The sequence below is a fragment of the Balaenoptera ricei genome, chromosome 1, assembly GCF_028023285.1.
Source record: "Balaenoptera ricei isolate mBalRic1 chromosome 1, mBalRic1.hap2, whole genome shotgun sequence".
In the NCBI taxonomy this organism is placed as follows: Eukaryota; Metazoa; Chordata; class Mammalia; order Artiodactyla; family Balaenopteridae; genus Balaenoptera; species Balaenoptera ricei.
Genome location: NC_082639.1, coordinates 129,253,849 through 129,274,693, shown reverse-complemented (window position 1 = coordinate 129,274,693; position 20,845 = coordinate 129,253,849). Strand labels below are relative to the sequence as shown.

The 20,845-nt window shown below is 46.7% G+C and overlaps 1 protein-coding gene across 4 annotated transcripts in view; it reads left to right on the top strand.

The window, feature by feature from the left end:
- Positions 1-19,134, top strand: part of ILDR2 (immunoglobulin like domain containing receptor 2) — a 58,182-nt gene extending 39,048 nt beyond the window's left edge. For 2 of the 4 annotated variants that reach the window (XM_059935470.1, XM_059935460.1), the window contains 5 exons: positions 105-281; positions 8,419-8,532; positions 12,432-12,648; positions 14,096-14,768; positions 16,045-19,134. In XM_059935470.1, the coding sequence (XP_059791453.1) occupies positions 105-281; positions 8,419-8,532; positions 12,432-12,648; positions 14,096-14,768; positions 16,045-16,080 (1,217 nt within the window). In that variant the 3' untranslated portion in view covers positions 16,081-19,134. The remainder of the gene's footprint in view (positions 1-104; positions 282-8,418; positions 8,533-12,431; positions 12,649-14,095; positions 14,769-16,044) is intronic. The other 2 variants (XM_059935490.1, XM_059935479.1) reach the window with 1 other exon arrangement.
- Positions 19,135-20,845: the final 1,711 nt, after the last annotated feature.

The following is a 20,845-nucleotide window of genomic DNA, read 5'->3' as shown; positions in this document are numbered from 1 at the left end:
ATACATCCAGGAGCTCCCTCAAGCACACCCTCAGGAATTTTTGGTGTGAGGGTTGTGGAGGGTGGGATGATGTAATCTCTCTTGCTCTTCATCTCCCTCCACAGTGTATGAAGCAGGGAAAGCAGCAAAGGCCGGGTACCCTCCCTCTGTCTCCGGTGTCCCCGGCCCTTACTCCATCCCCTCTGTCCCCTTGGGAGGAGCCCCCGCATCTGGCGTGCTGATGGACAAGCCGCATCCACCTCCCCTGGCACCAAGTGACTCCACTGGAGGAAGCCACAGTGGTAAATCTAGTTCCCGACTGCCCTGCCCCATGCTCCTGTCCGGCTTCCACTCTGGTTCCTTGCTGATGAGAACCATCAGTTCGGTGACGCTTCTTTGGACAATGATTATCTCCATTCTGGGAATGGGAGCCTGCCAGCTGTATCAGATATCTCCTGGAATGCATGCCAGGCTTTCCAAGGGCTGCAGGACATAGCTGCCCCTTGCTTTCTTCCCAGGCTCCTCAATAACTAAAATTATAAGAAAAAGAGGCAAGGTGTACCCCTTGCATGTTGAGCATTCAATTAATAAATAGTTATCTCTTCCCTACCTGGCGCTCAGGACTCTACCAGGTACTATGAGGAACACTCAGAAGTGTAGGACAAGGTTTGTCTAACAAGCAGTGTGGCCCAGCCAGGGAAAGAAAATGGACCTTTAGTGGGACAATTAGATGCTAAAGCATATGGTACTGGGAGTTCAAAGGAGAAAGAGCTGGGATGGTTACAAAGTCTTCAGGGAAGAGGGGAGATTAGAGCTGGGCCTAGAGGAATGAGAAGGATTAGGAAAGCAGAGACACACACAGGCCAGCAGGGTGGAAGCCCAGAGCTAAGAGAACACAGTGTGTGTATTTGACAGTGTCTAGCTTGTCTGTCTGACTGGAAGACAGTGGAAGAATATGGTGGAGCCAGATTAGGGAGGTCCTTGAAACCCCTCCCGGAAGAGCTGGGGCTTGATGCCATAGTAGATGAGAGCCACTGCAGGCAGGTTCCTGAGTGGAGAGGTGATGTGTTGACAAAGCGAGTGGTAAGTAGGCGAGAGTAGAATCAGAGACCTTGAGGTGAAGTGTGATTGAAGTGGGACATGTGAGTGTCTGGATTATGATGGAGACAACGGGCATTGAAATGAGTGGATGAATCTGAGAGATGCTTTGAAACAGCAAGCAGTTAGATGTTAGGAGGCTTCAAAATGAGCCCAGTTGTCTAGTGGTGCATATCCTAGACAGAAATGAGATAACTGGTAAGGAGAGTTTATTTGGATGAAGATTAGCCCCACTGAGGGCATGATGAATTCGAGGTTATAGGCAGGGGTAGAGGAGTATAGAGGCATTAAAATGTAGCTTTCCTGGAGGCATCTGAACAGGACTACAGAGTAGTAAAGGTTAGAACTGTGTATGTAGTATGTTTAGGAGGTGATTTTTAAATCCCTAGGTGTGAATGAGCCACTAGGGTTGATGAAACAGACATTTCTCCCCTGGAGGTATCTGGATGGCCTTCAGTGGGGAGCAAGGACGAATGTCTAGTCCATTTAATGAACTGTCAATGCTCCACCCTGGAAGGACTGGATATCCTCAGTGAGTAATTGGTATTTGTGTTTTTTCTCTCTCAGGAACTATTAGCAGAATTCTGACGTCTGAGATTGGGAATGAGTCACAGACTGAGAAGTAAAAGTTAATGATCAAGGACACACAGGGTATTAGAGAGATAAAGACAATACAGTCCATTTCCCCGAAGGATGGAGTGGGCAAAAGAGGCATTAATAGGACTTGTCTCATGCTCTGTTTGCAGCTTGCCTTTTGCCCCCAATCTTCTGTCTCCTTCCTTCCCATCAGAACCCTTTCTCTCTTACTTTTTATTGAATGGATTCTCATAATAAAATGACTCTTATTCATAGAATGGCAAATACTTCTTCTCTCCTGTTTTCAACCTGTTTCCAGTTCCTGCTTTTGCATGCAGTTCAGTCATTTTGGCTCCATCCTGCCATACTAACCAACTGCAATTAGAAGTGGCTTAAAGAATAGAAAAAAAAAATATTATTTCACATAGCAGGAAATTCCAAGGTAAGGTGGTTCTGGGGTTGGTTAATGGAACAGTTCAGGTGGCATCACTGAAGGACCTAGTTCTTTCCATCTTTTGTTCTGGCATCCTGAGTGCATCCTCTGTCCTCCCGGGCTGACTCCCCTCCAGATTCCATGATGACTGCCACAGTCCCAGATACTAAATGCATGCAGAGATGGAAAAGTTATGCTCCTTCCTTGTGCTCCTTTTCTCAAGAGTGAGGAAAACTTTTCCAGAAGCCTCTTCCCCTTCCAGCAGACTTCTCCATGTAGTTTTATTGGCAAGAATTGTGTCCTGTCTCCATTCTTAAACCAGATTGGCTTGGACCAACCAAGACTCATCTCTTAGGCCAAAACACCTATTCACCTTGGAAATGAACAAAGTCAGGATTCTGTTAGCAGGGGAAAAGGGGAGAATGCACAACCAGTGTTGGCCAAGCTAGTCTGGCTCATGTGATCATTTTCTGGCTCATTGAGTCAGGAGTGAGTTCCTCATGATCCTCACTGGGCACATTTCTGTACTCATGGTCCCATGGCCAGAAGTACTGATGGCATTTGGCTATTTCTCCTTTAAGAAAAATGGTTTAAGCCACTGTTCCATGTAGATTGTTCTTTAAAGAATGTTAGAAGTGTTAAGAAATGCTGATTTATAAAGATGTAAATTTAGCCTATTTTTTATTTTTATGCTACTTCAATTTTAGGGTAATCATCTAGCAACAGTAATTTTTCAGATTACATTTGTACACAATACTCTTTTGAACACTCTGTGTAGTTGAAAAGGCATCTTTGATGAGCTATGTATAGTATAGCCAGTTAGTTACCGAATGGGCAAGAGATAAGAGGCACGCTGATTCCTTCTCCCATTCTTCATAGCAGCTACCTGCTATGTTTGTTTGTTACCTCTGTTACAAAAAAAGATGACTGTCTCCTCCTGTCCTGCTCTGAAGCCATCCCCATCAGCTTTGTCAAGGTTCTCTCTCTACTGAATCTCCATACCCCACCCCATTCCCACCTCACGTCTCCAGCCTTTCCTTCTTTAGCGACTCCTTCCTATCAGCATTCAAAACACACTCGTATCTCTCCCATTAAAATACAACAATTTGCAAAAACCCTACATTCCTCTGATGCTACTTCCCTATCCACTTTATCCTCTTCACAGCCAAACTCCCTGATAGAGTTTTGAATCTTTAATGTCTCCATTTCCTCTCCTCAACTAACTTCTGTCTTGCTATTGCTTTCACCACTCCAAAGACCAGCTCTTGCCAAGATCGCCTTATTGCTAACTCTAATGGATGCTTCTCAAAGCTTGCCCCCTTGACTTCTCAAAAGCACTTGCCACCCCTGACAACACACTCATATTTCTTTGCCCTCCTCAACACTGTACTTTGTAGTTTTTCCTACCGTTTTCACTGTATGCTGGCTGTTCTTTCTGTGCACATCCCCCAGATGTTGGTGTTCCTGTTTGTGCAAGGTCCTGTGCCTGGGAAATCTCGTCTAGTCCATGGCCTCAGTCATCATCTATATGCTGATGGCTGCCAGTCTTTATCTCCATCCTCTCTCCTGTTCCTCAGTCCCATATATCCACCTGCCTTCTGGACATATCCACCTTAATGTATTACAGGCATTTCCAGCTCAACCTCTATCTAGGAAATGGAATTAATCTGCTGTTTCTCAACCTCAAACCAACTCCTACATTTCTTATTTTCAGTGGATGGCACCGTTATCTACTTAGTAGCCCAAACCAGAAGCAGGGACTTGATCCTTATCTCTTCCTCTCCCTTACTTCTCTCATCCAGCTGGTCACCAAGTCCTTCAGATTGGACCTCAAAAGAACATTGAATTGGTCCATCTCTACTCAACTATCCTAGTCGTTGCCACCATCATCTCCCACCTTGATTAATGCAATTATCTTTTCCCTTGAATCCATTTTATTTTCACATCTACCTGGTCTCCACTCATCCTTCTTGCAAAAGAATTGAATAGGCAAGTAGGGTTCTGAAATGTCATTTTTCAAACTAATAAGGATGTGTGTCTATATATATGCCTACTGTATGTATACAGAGAATATGCAAATTTTAAGCATCACTTCTCCCACAACTGAGCTGCTGTCACCCTGGGGGTGGAATCTGGCAGCTGTTCCATTATCCATAAACAGCCTTCCTTAGCTTATTAAGATAGGACAGGAAGAACAAGGCTATATCCATGGATATCTGCCTTACCGACTTCTTTTGCAAGTTTTACAAATTGGATTTGGCTTTAAAGGGGAAATTAGCTGAAAAATAGTTGAGCCTTAATTGGGTTAGAAGTATCACCTCAAATCTTTTACCAGTAAGAATTTTTGAAATTATAGTTTGGCATCAAAATGAATATCCCAATAGTCCCTCTCCAGTAAAAATCAAAGTTGGCAAGGCTAATAAATTAGAGGAGCTGAAGTATGAAAATCCACACCAACCAAAGGACTTGGACCAGACTGAACTTCAAAAGGGAAATAAATCATCCATCGACCCTAAACTGAAATATCACCAGGAAAAAAGTCATTTTCCAAAAAATGCTGGTCTTTGGCCAATAATGTAGGACATTTCTTATTAAAATATTGCCACACATCAGAGAGTTCTCTGATCTTCAGACAAATTACAGATAAAAATCGGCCTGACACCATTCTATTTATTTTCAAATCAAGAAAAATTTAATGAATGCATACCAATTTTCTCTCGAGTTTACAGTCCAGCAGAGTGGTTTCTGGGGGCTTGTGAATGGAAATAAAATGAGTGAAAAATAGAAAGGAGCATATGATAAGACTGTTCTCTAATGCCAGCTCAGAGAAGGAAAAGTCTCATCTGCTTGGAGGGATCAAGAACGGTTTTCTGTGCTCCTGAGCAGATACGTGACACAGAGCCAGGTGCTACCACGATGAGAGAATTAGTTATAGTGTGCCACCCATCTAATATACAGCTTTCAATTAAAAAAGGAAAACCAACACCTCTTAAAGGGAGAAGTGCCTAGCTTTTTAGCTACTGAAACCAAACCGATGATGCCTCTAAAGTCTAGACATCAATACTCTGCCTCTGTCCTTTTTGACAAAGTAGAGGGATTAAGATTTCTGAAGTCATGAGCTGGTGTGACTGAGAAATCAAAGCTGAAAGTAGTACAGTGGTGTCTCTTTATAATGCCAGTACTGAAAGGCGAAGCTGCCATTGTCATTTGAGGCTGTGAATAGTTACTGTAACTTTTCAGGGGCATGATAGCCTATGCATACATGATCAAATCTGTCTCATAATGAGGAGTGCAATTTGTTATAATGACACAGAAAGCAATCTAAGCGCCGGTCCAAGTTGCAGATAAGGGAGCAGTTTCCAGCTGTTGCTCAGGATGGCCGCCATCTCTCATTGCCAGGGGACAGCTGGTACATTGTTCCCTACAGCAATACTCTTCCCCCCTTTATCTCAGTATTACTGAATGTTTGCTATACAGTGCTTCACATATTAAGAACACCTAGATAAAGCCACAGCTGCAGGTAGAGTAGACCCTTCCCTAATGCCTGTAAACATGCTCATTTTCTTTACTAAAAAATAATCATCAATAAAATAAGAAAACTTACCTAAACCTTGCTGCTCCCTCAAGCTACCATTCAAGCCTTCCCCTTCCTGGTGAAAATTCTCCAACAAACCCATCACATGGCCTTTTCTGCCTTACTTTGTAATTCTTTGTGATATAGTTTTTATTCCTGATTTTCATTCATTCATTCATACAAACACATGTGTTTTGAGTGTCTGCAATGTGTCAGGTTCTATGCTAGGTGCTCAGGATGCAGAGATAAACAGAACTGGTCCTTGACCTCAGGAAGTTTACAATCTAGACAGGGAAACTACTGAAAATACTCTTTCTAAAGAAAGCATTAACCCTACCCCCAGCCCCAGGCTGGCACCAATTCAGCTCAAGCAAACATTTAAGTGCATACTATGTATAGAGCACCATCCTGGGCTTTACACTGAGCTAGAATGATAAGCATTCTTTTCCCTCAAGAATCTTTGGGAAGATTAGACATTTATACAAATCATTTGAAACCAATGAGAATATATTAAGGGCCATGATGGAAGTTCAAAGTAAATGATTTGTAAGTTAGGAGTCGGATAGAGAGAGAAGGGAGAGAACTTTTTCTAGCTAGAGAAAAAGAAAGCCTTTTGGATGAGGTGTCATTTGAGCTGCCCCTAATAATTACAGAGAACTCAAAGGGCTCCACTGATTTGGTCTTTGTTGTCTCCTTTCTTTTTTCTTTTTCTTTTTGGTTTATATATTTGTCTTTTCCCTATGAGATTATTTAAAAGGTTGAAAGTATTAGCTGTATCTTACAGACATGAAAACTGAGTCCTGGATAGATCACCACTTATTTGAGGTCCCTCAGTAAATCTAGCGGTATGCCTACAAGATGCCCAGTTCCCCATGTCCCAGCCCTGTGTTTCATCCATCAGACATAACTGCCTCAGAACAGACATAGCAGTTCTGTGGGATAATTGCATTTTAAGTGAACTGTCTGTACTATGTAAACACCTCTGCAGAGATGGAAGAGTGTGTAGCTTGCTAAATAAAATCATTTCTGCTAATAATTGCTTCTGCGTAGGGATTATGGATCTAACCTCCAGGAGAAGGTGTACTAAAAAGCGTGTGCTGAGATTAATTTTTTTTTTTAAGTAATTCCACAATTGGAGCTGAATGTGGACTGCCCATCCTGTTCTCATATAGAAAACCAGTGCACCTGCAAATGGATGTGTGGGCGTCTTCCCAGACTTCAGTGCCAGGGCTGTGATTAGAGTCTGTGGAAGATGATATTTTAATCTTCCATGTACATGCTTGTGTGGGGGGCTCTGTCCACAGCCAGGGTAACATGACCAGAGTGCAGAAAGCAGGATTTTCTCTAGAGGTGCATGCAGTCATATGGTTTCTTTATGGTATTTGCCCTACTCTGGGAACAGAGAATATTGGAGGTGGGTCATTTGCTTCCATCCCACTGTGCAGTCCTGATAAGGTAGGCTGTAAGGTAGGACCGTGCCTCAGATGACACTGCCTATGGCACACCGAAGAGCATTTTCTACTCTGGGCTCTTCCTTTTTGTCTTCCTCTCCTATCTCTCCATACTGTCTCTGCTCCTAGACTCCAGAAAGGCAAGATGCCCAGTGTGGTTGGGCTTCAGTCAGACTACATGGTTCCAGTCCCAGAACTACCACTTATTCCTGAGCAAGTTATGAAACCTCTCTGAACCAAAGTGTCCTCAACCATGAAATGCGGCTACTAACAGTTAACTTCCTTATGTAGTTGTGAGGAATCAATGTCCATGTAGAGCATTTAGCACGGTACCTAGCACATTTCAGTGCCCAATTAAGTGTTGTCTATTACCCTTATTGTTCTGTCCCCATCCCATTCCTTTCACTCTTTCTTGTTTTCTCTTTCTCTTATCTGTGAAGATTGGACCTGCCCGTGTGTCTGATCACCCTTGGGGCTGGTATTGGACTCGACTGATGCTTAAGTGACATGGGGCTTCAACAGCCTTTGTCCCTGACAATATGAGTGATGGGAATGTAGGAGATGGTATTATCTCTCATGCTTTAGTTTTGTTTTTTATTAAGCCCTGAAAATAACACCTGCCTGTAACCACATAGCAGCAGGTTGAATTCATCATGTCAAAAACATGGTAGTCCCTTTCCTAAGAGGAAAATACTAAAGAAATAATACTGGAACCATAATTAGTAATCCATGTATTTTGCATTTTATTTTGCACTAATGTGTATAAAGCCTATAATCTATTATTAGCTCTCATGCATCACCTAGTTATGGAATTTTTGCACAATCTCCCAAGCAACTAGAGGCTTTTAGGCCACCTGTGTCAAGGTCCCTGACGTTTGGGTATCTGTTTTAAAGCTACATGTGCTTCCACCAGGTGAAGTTATGATCCTCAGACTGTAGGGTGATCTGCGGCCCTAGTCTAGAAAGTGGTCTTTTTCTAGTGTGAGTGTACTCCCCCAAACTTTGAGAAGATGAGCTTTAAGTAGAGCTATAAGAGGTCAGGAGGTAGGAAGCAGAGGTTAACAAATGACTAAAAATATACTGTAATAGAATTTTGATGTTGACCTGCCGATCCTCCATTCTAATGGAACGATCTGATAAAGGGGATCTCGCGTATGGTTCCATATATAGAACTACAGGTTACTATTTCTGGGTGATTTCAAGAAGAGTTGTTATTAGTGGGACCCATGTTTTCTACTTAGTAAAATAAATGGAAGCTGCCTTCTCCTGATTATTTTCACCTCACCTTCTTGTCTATTTCTCAACAGTTCGCAAAGGTTACCGGATCCAAGCTGACAAAGAGAGAGACTCCATGAAGGTCCTATACTATGTCGAGAAGGAGCTGGCTCAGTTTGATCCAGCCAGAAGGATGAGAGGCAGATGTGAGCATCTGTTAGTTTTATGTGATCTGTGCATCGTGCTAAAGGGGATTTGGGGGTGACCATATGTGGGCAGGCCTGAGCTTTCAGGGTCAGAACTAGTAGGGGTTGCTGGTGATACCACCCTAAAGAAAGTAGCTTTGAGTACATAGAGGAAAGAAAAAAGGGATTCTGGCATGAAGAATAGAGCAATCACAGGGAACTATATTCAACATCCTGTAATAAACCATAATAGAATTAAAAAAAAGAATAGAGCAATCATGTACCATCTTGGTTCCTGTTGTGTCTCTCCATGGGGCAGTCAGTACTGCTGGGGCCGTGCAATCCTGGGGTTGGAAATATTTTATTAAAACAGCCTTTCCCTACTACTCCCTTTAAAATATATTCAAAATAAGGACTTAGGATGTGGAAGCTTGAGTATCAGTTTTTTCCAACATGAAAGGCCCTAGCATTGAACGACAGTCCAGCTGCCCGACTTGCCGTATCAGTGAAAGTGAAAGAGCAAGTCTGCCAAAGAAATCTCGTAAAAAAGAGGCCTACTTTCCTTTTAGATGCACAGCAGCAGAGGCTGAGGGGCAAGAAAAGAGACTGCCCCTCTTGTCAAAAGAACGTTTTAATTACTGAGTCTGTAGGTGTCAGGGCCCCAACCCTTAACTCACCCACAGCCCTTGGAGACTTTGCAGCTGACACAGCTGATTCTTGATTTGGATTCCAAATTACCATCTATCATGAGAGGCAGCACAGGGCAGGTCTGACACGGACAGGCTAATTATCAGAGGGTGCTGGCAGGCCTGGGAGTGAGGTCATTACGTTTCTCTCTTTGAACCCTCCTCGCCTTGGAATCAACGAGAGACTTGATGGCATTGTTGGGGAAACAGTCCCAGACTAGAGGAGCTTTATTCAGATTTAAGACAACATATCCCTCCCAGTTTGCAATTCTAATTTCATCCTGTCTGAGTTGCATCCATTGCTGCCTCCGCCCACCACACTGGTTATAAAAAGACCATCTCCAGATTGGAATGTCAGGAATGCAGATGTCACTGCACTTGACAAGCTAGTTGTAACAGTGTTGTCATGGATCCCTGTACGGGGACAGAGACAGAGATAGTCAGAGATCAAGGAGAAAGAGCCCACGGAGGAAATCTGTGAATCTCACACACACAGCTCAGAGAAAAAGTGAAAAACGGAGGTTGAAAATAAAGGGTGGATCCCAGTTTAGGTGATGTCTCCTGTCTGCCTGGATTAAAGTGGTCTCCAAGGGCTGGCTGGCCATAACGTAATGACCAAGGAATCTTAGAGTCCAAGGGGTGGTCTGGGTCGACAGATGAGGAAACAGAAGCCGAGAGGGTTGAAGTGATAGCATCAGGACTAGAACCCAGCTCTTCGGATTCCCGTCCTGTGCCCTTTTGTTAAACTAGAAACTTTGGAGCCAACTGTGGACGGTGCCATAGCTGCAGCGGCAGTTTCTAGTCGAAGACCACAGCCTTCTAACTCATAGGACTTTAGGATGTTGGAGCTGGAAGAGACTGAGGCTGTTGAATCTACCTCCCTCATTTTACGGAAGAGGCAAGGGAGGCAGAGAGGGAAAGTAACCAGTGCCCGTGCTCAGTGTCGGGGCCAGAACTGGAGCCCAGAGCTCCTGAACCTGCAGGTTGACATTACCGTAACTGCAGAGACATGAAGTAGGAATCTAGTTCTCTTTAGTTTGAGAGGTTCTATTCCTGAAGAGCAAAGGAAACCCTGGGGTGGATCATGGACATAGGACACTCTTGAAGATCTCATCATAAAATGAGTCTCATCGTTTCAGGTGCGGCAAGGCAGTAACAGATTCTGTAAGAAATGGGAGTTTCAGGGTCAGGCCCATGACTTTCCCAGCCAGTGTGATCCTCAATTGCCTGCCCCTTGTAAATAGGGGGTTGCTCTTAGGATATTTCAGTCTGGAATCGGCAAACTACAGCTCCCAGGGCACATATGTTCCACCTCCTGTTTTTGCAAGTAAATTTTCTTGGAACACAGCCGTGCCAATCCACTTCTGTATTACTTATGACTCCTTTCATGTTGCAACGGCAGAGTTGAATAGTTGTGACAGTATGGCTTGCAAAGCCTACGATATTTACTATCCGGCCCTTTACAGAAAAAGTTTGCCTATCCTGCTCTAGAGTTCCATTATTAGGTGTCTGTGAAGTGGGGAATGTTCATGTTCATGTTCACTGTGGCAGAAATTTTAGAGCAGCAGACAGCCTGGGCTATCCATCGTACGAATGGTGAAACAGAGCTAGCCCTTACTATCTGGAGAAATGAAAACTGTCCATTATTCCCCGAAGTTTAAGGAAAGGTCTGAATAAATAATGTCATTTTTCAATAAGCACACTTGGTGCATTTTCAAGTTCTCTTCTGTATGGTTCCCGGGAGATTGGAGTTCGCTGGGATCATGAGAAAAGAAAGGTTCTAGATTTGATTAATCAATAGGATCTGAGTTGTTTTCCTTTAAAATAGGCACGAACTAGTCCATTCTCCTTACGGGGCAGAAAAGGCTTATAATTAGATTATAATTCAAAACCAGCTGATCACATGACCAAACTGAACGGCATTCCTGGTCAGCCTTGTGTCCTGGTAAAACAGGACAAGGAGGCTGTGTTTATGCTGTGGGGGGGAGACCCTCCCTTCCCTTCATGGGTGGGAACCAGCAAAAATTCTCTGCTCCTCTAAGGACCGTTGGGGATGGGGAGGAGACGAGGCAGAGGGGACACTGAGACACACATCTGTGCTTCCCACACCTGATCTCGGTTTACCTCTGGCTCGGCAGCCAGGCCCTACACCTCATAAATGTTGATTTTGATAACAGTTTGAAGTTCAAAGGATTTTTAGAAAACAAATGGATTCAGTTACATTACAAATAGATTCGCTAGATTTAGTTTTTAAGTAATGTGAAATTCAACCCATTTCAAAGTTTTATAAATAAATAGTTTCTTTTTTCTTTTTTTTTCTTTCCAGACCGTGACTCTGGTCCTTATTCACAAGTGCTTTTGTGAAAAGCTACTTAGGCCACCCTAGGAAATGAGAAGGCTGTGACCATCCCTTCCCTCTTTAGATTTCTGGGCTAGGACCAGAGTATAAGCGGAGGCCCAGAAGCCCTAAGTGCAGCCCAACCTCCCCCTTTTCTTCCCGCACCTCCAAACAGCTGTCCTGGCCACCCATGGCCCCCATACTCTTTGGGGAGTGGAAGAGGTCTACTCAGGCCCTGGAAATGGACTTGGTATTGTTTGGGGAAGATAGTCCAGGTTCCTGGATGAACATCCAGAAGGGGGGTGGATGGCCACTAGGTGTGTACATCCCCTTGGCCCTGTGGACTCGCTCTGTGGGGAGGGCACAACTGCAGGAGGCTGGAATGGGGTGCCTCTAAAGCGGGGGTGTAGTACTGACACTGAAGGCCCCATCTTGGGACTCAGCCAACAGTAGGGAAGGTCCTGTGGTCTGTGGCTTCTCTCTCTTTTTGCCCCTTTTGCCTCGTGCCGGGGATCATCATGGCTCATCACCGAATTAAACAACAAGAAGAAAAACATTTGAGCAAGGATGCTGATGTACTAGGAGGACACCAGCTGTAGAGAGCCCAAGTTCCGGGAAGCCTGCCTTAGTTGGAACAATAACAATTGTTTTCCTATTCCAAGAACACAGCATGTAGGAAGCCTGCCTCTCTGTAGGCAAGTGGGCTTCTAGCTGGAGCCAGTTCCTGCTGAGCTAAGAACACAAATACCACTAGTTCAGGTCTACAACCCACCCTGGACAGGATTGAGGCCCTCGGGTGGGAGTTTCCCAAAGCCACTAGTCTCAGCCGTTAACCGGGTTCCCATTCTGTTCTATGGGTAGGAAGCTGTGTCATGCCTGGTTTTTTGTCCCTGCAGATAACAACACCATCTCGGAACTCAGCTCCCTGCATGAGGAAGACAGCAGTTTCCGCCAGTCTTACCATCAGATGCGAAGCAAACAGTTCCCTGTGTCCGGGGACTTGGAGAGCAATCCTGACTACTGGTCAGGCGTCATTCGAGGCAGCAGCGGGGCAAGCCGGGGGCCCTCGGCCATGGAGTATAACAAAGAGGATCTGGAGAGCTTCAGGCACAGGTGAAGACGGCCGTGGCAGGGCGACGCTGGTGCTGGGCGTGCGGGGACAGGAGCCGGGAGGCAGGGTGCATCGGAGGCTGCTGTGATCCAACAGCATCTCTGTCTGCCCTTCTAGGTTATCCTGCCACATCTCTCTGTGGGCTGTTGAACATCCCTTTCCCACATGTATTAAGCAAGGGAACACTTGGGACACCATGTGCAGAAGTAATCACTCAAGGCTCTTTGAAGAGGGTACTCTAGACCCCTTAATGAACCTTGTTAACATTTCTCTGCTCTTCTCATGTTTTATCCTATAACCTCTAAAAAACCCCACCCATCACCTCCACCATTTTTTTTTTTTTTTTTTAATGAAAGCTTCTTTCTTTCCTTCTTTTTGGCTGTGTTGGGCCTTCGTTTCTGTCCGAGGGCTTTCTCTAGTTGCGGCAAGCAGGGGCCACTCTTCATCGCCGGGCGCGGGCCTCTCACTGTCGCGGCCTCGCTTGTTGCGGAGCACAGGCTCCAGACGCGCAGGCTCAGTAGCTGTGGCTCACGGGTCTAGTTGCTCCGCGGCATGTGGGATCTTCCCAGACCAGGGCTCCAACCCGTGTCCCCTGCATTGGCAGGCAGATTTTCAACCACTGCGCCGCCAGGGAAGCACCCCCTCCATCATTTTTGATCATTTGTTTTGTGAAAGGTCAAATGCCAAACATGTTATACTGTTGCATTTGAGTCTCATAATTCTAAAAGGGAGGTACTATTAATGTCCCCATTTTAGGTTGGGGAAACTGAAACTTACAAACGCTAAGGAACTTACCCTGGGTGACATGGCCAATGAATGTGGGGCGGACAAGTTGTCTGTCCAGTTTTGTGTAGCCAGTGCCCTCCGGATAGCACCTTCCCCACTCACCTATCCTGTATCTTGAAGGGCAGTAGATATTGCTTTTCTCTCAAAGTACCAACTGCAGGCTCCCTCTTGCCTGCCACCCCAAGAGGTAACTTGCCCTCGCCTCTGAGGAAGGAAAAGTCCTCTGTTTGTCACCAAATATTACAGGGACTCTGTGGGCCACCGCTGTGTGTACTGCAGGCCCACATCACCCACGCTGGCTTTGAGGGTGTGAGGAGTGAGTCAGGAGGCTGTCAACCAGAGGTCACGTCATAATGGCCAAAAGAAGGCCCAACGTGTGTTTCAGCACCGTGTAGATCACAAAGTATTTTTACCCACACAACCCCATCTTGATCCTTAACACTAACACTCGAGATGGGCATGGCCGCCTTGAGCTTGTTGTTTGTTGATTCTGAGGCGTGAGAGATGCCCGAGGTGATTCATCCAGCCAGGAGCGGAGCCGTGGTTCGGACCTCGGTCTCCTGACAGAGGCCCCAGATACGACAGGGGCCCTTAGATCCCCGCTCAAGCTCCCTGCCTCGCGCACGGCTTACCTGGACTGACCAGCGCCTCCTCTGCCCGCAGCCAGCAGCGCTCCAAATCCGAGATGCTGTCGCGGAAGAACTTCGCCACCGGGGTACCGGCCGTCTCCATGGACGAGCTGGCGGCCTTCGCTGACTCCTACGGCCCGCGGTCCCGCAGGGCGGACGGCAACAACCACGAGGCCCGGGGCGGGAGCCGCTTCGAGCGCTCAGAGGCGCGGGCGCACGGGGGCTTCTACCAGGACGGCTCGCTGGAGGAGTACTACGGGCAGCGGAGCCGCAGCCGGGAGCCCCTGACCGACGCGGACCGCGGCTGGTCCTACAGCCCCCCGCGCCGGCGGCCGCCCGACGACGCACACCTGCCCCGCCTGGTGAGCCGCACGCCGGGCGCCGCGCCCAAGTACGACCACTCGTTCCGGGGCGCTGGGGTGGAGCGGCAGGCGCTGCCCGAGGGCGCCAGCCGCGGCGGCAGCCTCGAGACGCCGTCCAAGCTGAGCGCGCAGCTCGGCCCGCGCAGCGCCTCCTACTACGCCTGGTCGCCGCAGTCCACCTACAAGGAGGGAACGCCGCAGGGCGAAGAGGAGGACGCGCCCGACGACGCGCTGCCTCCCTACAGCGAGCTCGAGCTCAGCCGGGGCCCGTCCTACCGCGGCCGTGACCTGCCCTACCACAGCAACTCGGAGAAGAGGAGGAAGAAGGAACCCGCCAAGAAGACGGTGAGGCCCAGGCAGCCTCCACGGGTCGGGCGGGGAGCCAGCGGGCACGATCGCTGTCCAGGAGCCGCGGGGCTGGGGAGGAGGGAGAGCTGAGAAGGAGGGCCCTGCCCCAGACGCTGAGTGGGGCCCAGGTGGAGGCAGCGGGTCCTCCTGCTTGGGGAACGCAGGTGCCAGGCTGCTTTGTCCCCCGCTTCCCTCTATCCAGGACCAGGTGAAGTAAGTGAGTGTGGGCCCCTGGAGCACTGAAAAAAGGCAGAAGTAGCAGGTGCATAGGTGTAGAGTATTCGAGAGCATTAATGACGAGCTTTAAGAAGCATTTAGCATCAGGGATTCTAGGGGTCATTACTACCACAGGCCTTTAGGTGGGCTTCTGAGGTCTGCGTGCAGACGATCTATGCTCTATGCATGCTTATATGTGTCTTCCTCCCCATCCCTTACCCCCTTTAGGGTGAGGGTTTCTAACTTGCATCAAATGCCCCAAAGAGTCCACATTCCCGAGGTTAGTAGCCATCGGTGTTCATGAAGGACAGCTCACTTCTTTTTTCCTTTGACGTTTTATTGAGTGTAAACTATCCTATGCCCTGTATATGTGAAGGAAGTCTTTCAGTCCCTGCCCAGCTAATTGTCTCTTGTGTAAGTGGCCTTATTTAGATTTTGTTTTCTTTCTAAATGCCAAGAGCAGCCCGTTCCATCCCTCAGCCCCCAAATGTGACCTCAGAGGTTGTTGGGGGACAATCACAGATGTGGGTTTCCAAGGTGCCTTTGTACTCCAGAGGCCACTCTCCAAGCCCAGATGCTTCTGCCCCCTCCTCAGTTACCCTGCCTCTCCCGCCATTTTGTTTTTCATGATTCCAAGCTAGACATTTTCTTTAGTGTGTAGTATGGGGAGAGAACAGGAACAGAAAAAGGTTCTGGCATGATTATTAACCCCTCCAAAACAAAAACTGTGATGACCAAAGTACTGTGAGTAGGGAAGGAACTTTCAGGTGATACCAGGTTTATGGTACACCATCTGCACTAACTGTTGTGGAACTGTATACATTGTAGTTATCCTTAAAGGAGTGAGAAGTTATTCTGTGGCCATGGGACTAAGTTTCATGAGATGTATGTTGGCTTCAGCACCAGTTAAGGCTTAGGGACAGTAGTCACAAGCCTAATGAAATGCCCTAAAAGTCAGGGTGTGCCAGGCTCTGAACAGGTGTGGACTCTGCCCAGGGAACCATCTGTTGTGTTGTGTTGGGTTTCTTTAATCAGGCTCTTCCTGCTCTTCCCCCAGAGTGACTTTCCAACCAGGATGTCCCTTGTGGTCTGATGTTTGTTTTCAAGACAACTCTCTGGATGACTAGAAATCAGAAGCAGAAAACGGGAACAAGACACAAATCCAAGAAGCAGCAGGCCCGGGACCTTCTCTGGCCACCACCTTGGAAGATTTGCTGATCTTTGCTTTGGCAAGGGATGGGGGGCAGCCTTTAAGGGAGGCTGATTCCAAACCTCAGTGCCCATCTAACTAGTTTGAGAAGCTCATCAAGAAAACAACTACGTGTGAGCACATTCCCACACATGGAGTTTCTCACCCACAGAGTTCATCCTGCCCAATCTCCTTCCTTAGCCAAACCAGGATTCCTTTTCCAATTCTGAAAGGGAATTAGCTGTGGACTGCTAACTTCCAGATAATGCCTATGCCGACAGTCTGCTTTTCTATACCTCCTGTGCTGTGCTTAGAGACAGAATTGATTACTACTATTAGAAGGGATTCACTGACAGCGGAAGATAGCTTCAGACAAAATATACCTTGTAGCCCCATTACCTCCCAGTCACTAGTCAATGACTGTTGTTACACTGAAATCAGGCCTGTGGTGAGCTCAGTGACAGTGACCTGTGGGACAGTCACAGAAATGACTTCAGTGTACTGTTCTGAATGACAGTTCTTGAGTGGCTGGAACAAAGCAAGAGCTGTCGAAGTGGTATTTCTTCTTCCATCCTGAGAACATAAACTGCTTTTTCTCTTTTGGCACAGCGACGTCTGAGTCTTGGACATCAAGGGCTCTCCCTGTCCTCCCTTCTCCTGGACTCTCCACAGGTTGGTGCCACACGCAGAGCCCTGCCTCCGTCTGCACTCTGATTAGGTTGTCATCAGGTGCCTTTTGATAAATGATTAAAATATACACATGAAAGAGAAGAGGGAGCAAAAGAGGAGAAGACAGTAATGCAAAATAGAGAAGAATGAGAAGGAATCTAAGAAGAAAAGAATATATTGTCTCATTATAATTTGAATATGGGCCATTTCCCCCGCAGACTCCACTGGATCTTCTGTGTGTTTTATACTTCATTTACCATGAATTGTTCCTGCCATCCCAGCTTCATCATTCCAGGACACCTGAGTGTGGGACAGGCATCCCTGGGCCTCACCAGGCTGCCACTCTAGATGCTCTTGGGAGATGAGAGGTATTACTTTCTCAGGAAGGAGCACTTCCTACTCCCACCCTTGTCTAAATGATAGATTTTGCCTAAATCCTAAAGCTAGATCATTCTGGATTTTGTAATTTGTATAGAGTGTGAAAAATGGCCACTCTTCCCTTCTCATCAAGAGGTGCAGTCTGTTTCTCAACCCCTTGAATCTGGGACCAGCCATGTGATTTGATTTGGCCAGTGGCCCAATAACAGATGTGACACAAGCAGAGACTTGACAAGTTCTTGTGCATGGGGCTTGTCCTCTCTTGCTGCTCTTGGGAAACTTGCAGTCACCACCAGGTGAATGAGCCTGGGCTAGCATGCTGCATGACGAGAGAAAGGGGCCCAGTTACCCCCATCACCCTAACTGGCAGCCTATCAACTCTCAACTGATTGCAAACACATGAGGGAGCCCAGCCAAGACCAACAGAAGAACTGCCTACCTGAGCCCAGCCCAAATTGCTGATTCCTACTCAAGGCATGAGAAGTTGGTGCACTCTTTAAATGTTCATTTCTCTTCAAGGAAAAACTGGCTTTTTCTTCTTGTCTGAATGTTTAGCCCTAAAACCCTGACTCCATCTAACCTTAGGGATCTCTCAGTCTCCACTTTCTTTGACAGACTTTTGTCACAGCTTTTCATCCCACACTGTTATGGTGGGATACATGGTTGGGTCAGATACTGGGGGACAATGATGCTTGGCGCTATCCCTCTGCTCCCAGCAGTGGTCCATCCTCTATCTATGGATCCATGGACAACCTCTGAAAAAGGCTTCTTCTTCAGCATCTCCTTGGTCTCTCCAGAACCGTCTGGCTGGAGCTAGGCCCTTTTCTCAGAGTACCATCCCTCTGGTATCCATTTAATTCATGGCATTTCCAAACCGGTCCTATGTGTGCAATGAAATAAAGAAGTGGCTAGGTGAGGGTCAGAAGGATGAGTTGATATCATTGCCTGGGGGAGAACTGGCCTGCCAAAGGACTTCACAGTGGCCTTGGCCTGTGTGAGCGGAACCAGGAGAACAGTTCAGCCCAGTGCTGGCACTTCCAAGGGCTGGAAGACACAAGCCATAACCCTGGTGCTGAGTTTTAGACTTGCTGGTGTCCCTGGCCTCTGAAAGCTTTAGGTCTAGTCTGTCTTTTTGGGCCCCGATTCCGATGGTAAAGATGATTAAAACATCGTTTCTTAGTCACCAGCTTTGGATTTCAACTTGCTCAGGCAATTTTAGAGAATCTTGGGTAGCTGCAGTAGCTATTATCTCATTATACTGAGCACTGTGTCAGGCTATTCACCACCAAAGAGCCCCATAGCACCAGCTGCAGAGACCAAAAATACTGCTTTTATTAGTCAGGGGCATGTATGATTTTGGTGAAGGTTGAAGGGAGCCATGGGAAAGAATTATTAAAATTGGAAACCTGCAGTCCCCAAACAACAGAACTACAGACAGACAATAAAAAATACAAAGATGATAACAGGCTACTGAAATAACCTGGGGAGATGGGACCAGGTTGTCCTCCGAAGGGCTGCATAAATCACTCGGACCTCCAGGCCTCCAGTCGAGAGAGAAAACAGTCATTTCTGGGTATGTGGACAGGAGATAAGGTTGACTGGACAAGTAAAGGCAAAGCTGGCCATCCTCGGCACCCCAGCTTTTCTCAACACATCCTTCTGTTTCTTCTCCCCTAAGTAGTCTGTCCTGCATAGGAAGTGCTTATACATGTGAGCTTCCTTCCTAGGTGTTACTGGGGGTACAAGATAAGACTTGTGTAAGACTTGGTCTCCATCCACGGGGACCCTGCCATTGAATAGGGGGAATAAGACATGCCCAAGAAAGAACTGGGAGATTTTATGCATATAATATGAAATATTGCTATGGATAAATTACAACAAACCCAGAGAATTAAAGGTTTTTAATTTAAATGGGTATATTCTGATATTTGTGTTGTGTGTGTTTGTCCATCCATCCTATTTAAAGATAGGCTCAGTGATCTGAAAAGCCAATATTAAAAAGTCTGAGCTGGAAGAGGTGAGTTAGGATGGGGAGGGTTGAAAGGCAGAGGCCCCGGTGGGATGACGCGTGAGAGTGTTTGCCTGTGAGTCACAGCTGAGTCAGGACGTGTTGGATGAGGGGGCATGGATGCAGGTGGCATAGATGAACTTCTCTAGGCCATGCAGAGACTTACGAGGAAGCTGGGGGCATTTGCTGGACCTCGTGCTCACGGGGGAGCTCTCCAGGGGTTCACTTCTGCAGCCGTGAGTGTTGCTGTCCACCTCCACTAATGCAGAGAATGTCCTGCAGAGATGATCGGCCTCATCTCCATGCTCTGCACCTGGCACGGGACTGCGCAAACTGGGCATGAGAAGTGGCTGCCCTTCTAGCCCACGGCTCTCCACGCTGAAAAGACCTAGCCACATCTGTAAATATTTCTAAATAGTCTCAAAGACTTCCTGTAGGTAATCTGATGAGACCTTAGGCAGCCTTTGCGAGAGGCTAAGGTCACAGATAGTGTTGTAACTCACTCCCTCTTTTCTCGATAGATGGAGAGATAAGCCATCGCTGCCATTAGTGAAGTCAAAACCCTAATTGGGTCTTTCCTGTTGGATCAGTGTTTTCCCAGATTGCCGAACCATATGAATTACTTGATTGCTGTTGAGAATGTGTTGTTGGGCCCTGCCTGGGAGATTGACGGGGTGGGTCTGGGGCTAGGATTTGTACTTTTAACACATATTTCAGGAGAGTCCTATGATCACATGTATTTGGGAAATCTTACGCTAGATCATACCTCATCATGTGCCCCAAAACACTTGGTCGTGAGCCTTCCTCAGGCTTCGACATTTTTTCTTCAAATGTCCTGGTGAGGTCGCTCGTTCTCCCTTGGGGCTGGCAGTGGCGAACCCCCCGGCAGTCTGGCTCCGATGCTGGTGATTGGCTGGCCAGGGTCCAGGGGTAGGAGAACGGTGTGAGGCAGAGAGAAAGGAGCGCTCGGAGCACGCCCCAGCAGGCTGTTCCAGTTGTTTCCAGTCCTAGAATAGAGATCCTGTTGTGACAATCTCAGATCTGAGAACAAGAATTACAGGTAGTTTTCTCATTCCCTTGATGTCATTCTGAGCAAACCTTAGATCCTGAATAGAAAGAAAAGAGACCATTGGGGAACTGGCAAAAATAAATCACTTTTTGAAGCATTCAACTCGTCAGCCTGGCTGGTCAACACCTACTTCCGCCTTTAGACCCAAAGTGGGATGGGCAAGAACAATAAAATCTATGTTATATATCCTTCCAACATCAGATTTAAATGCTGCCACAATCTTACAAGGGTATGAAATTGATTTATAAGATGTACAGATCCAGAGTCACCAAAATAGGGGCCAGGTACTTATAGAAAAAAAAGTGCCTAGTTTTTTCCCGCCAGTATCCTTCCTCTCTTCACCCGGGAAGCCGCTCAGTGAAGCTCCAAGTAAGGGGCTTTTAACAACACAGAGAAGCAAGGATAGTGTGGAGCTGCTTTAAGCAGCAGCCTGAGCTTTAGCACTGCCTGAGGGTAGTAAGAATAAAGTTTGTATTATTTTTCTGGTGTATTACTGTTTACAGACCACTTTCACATGCATTATCTCATTTGATCCTCACAGAGAC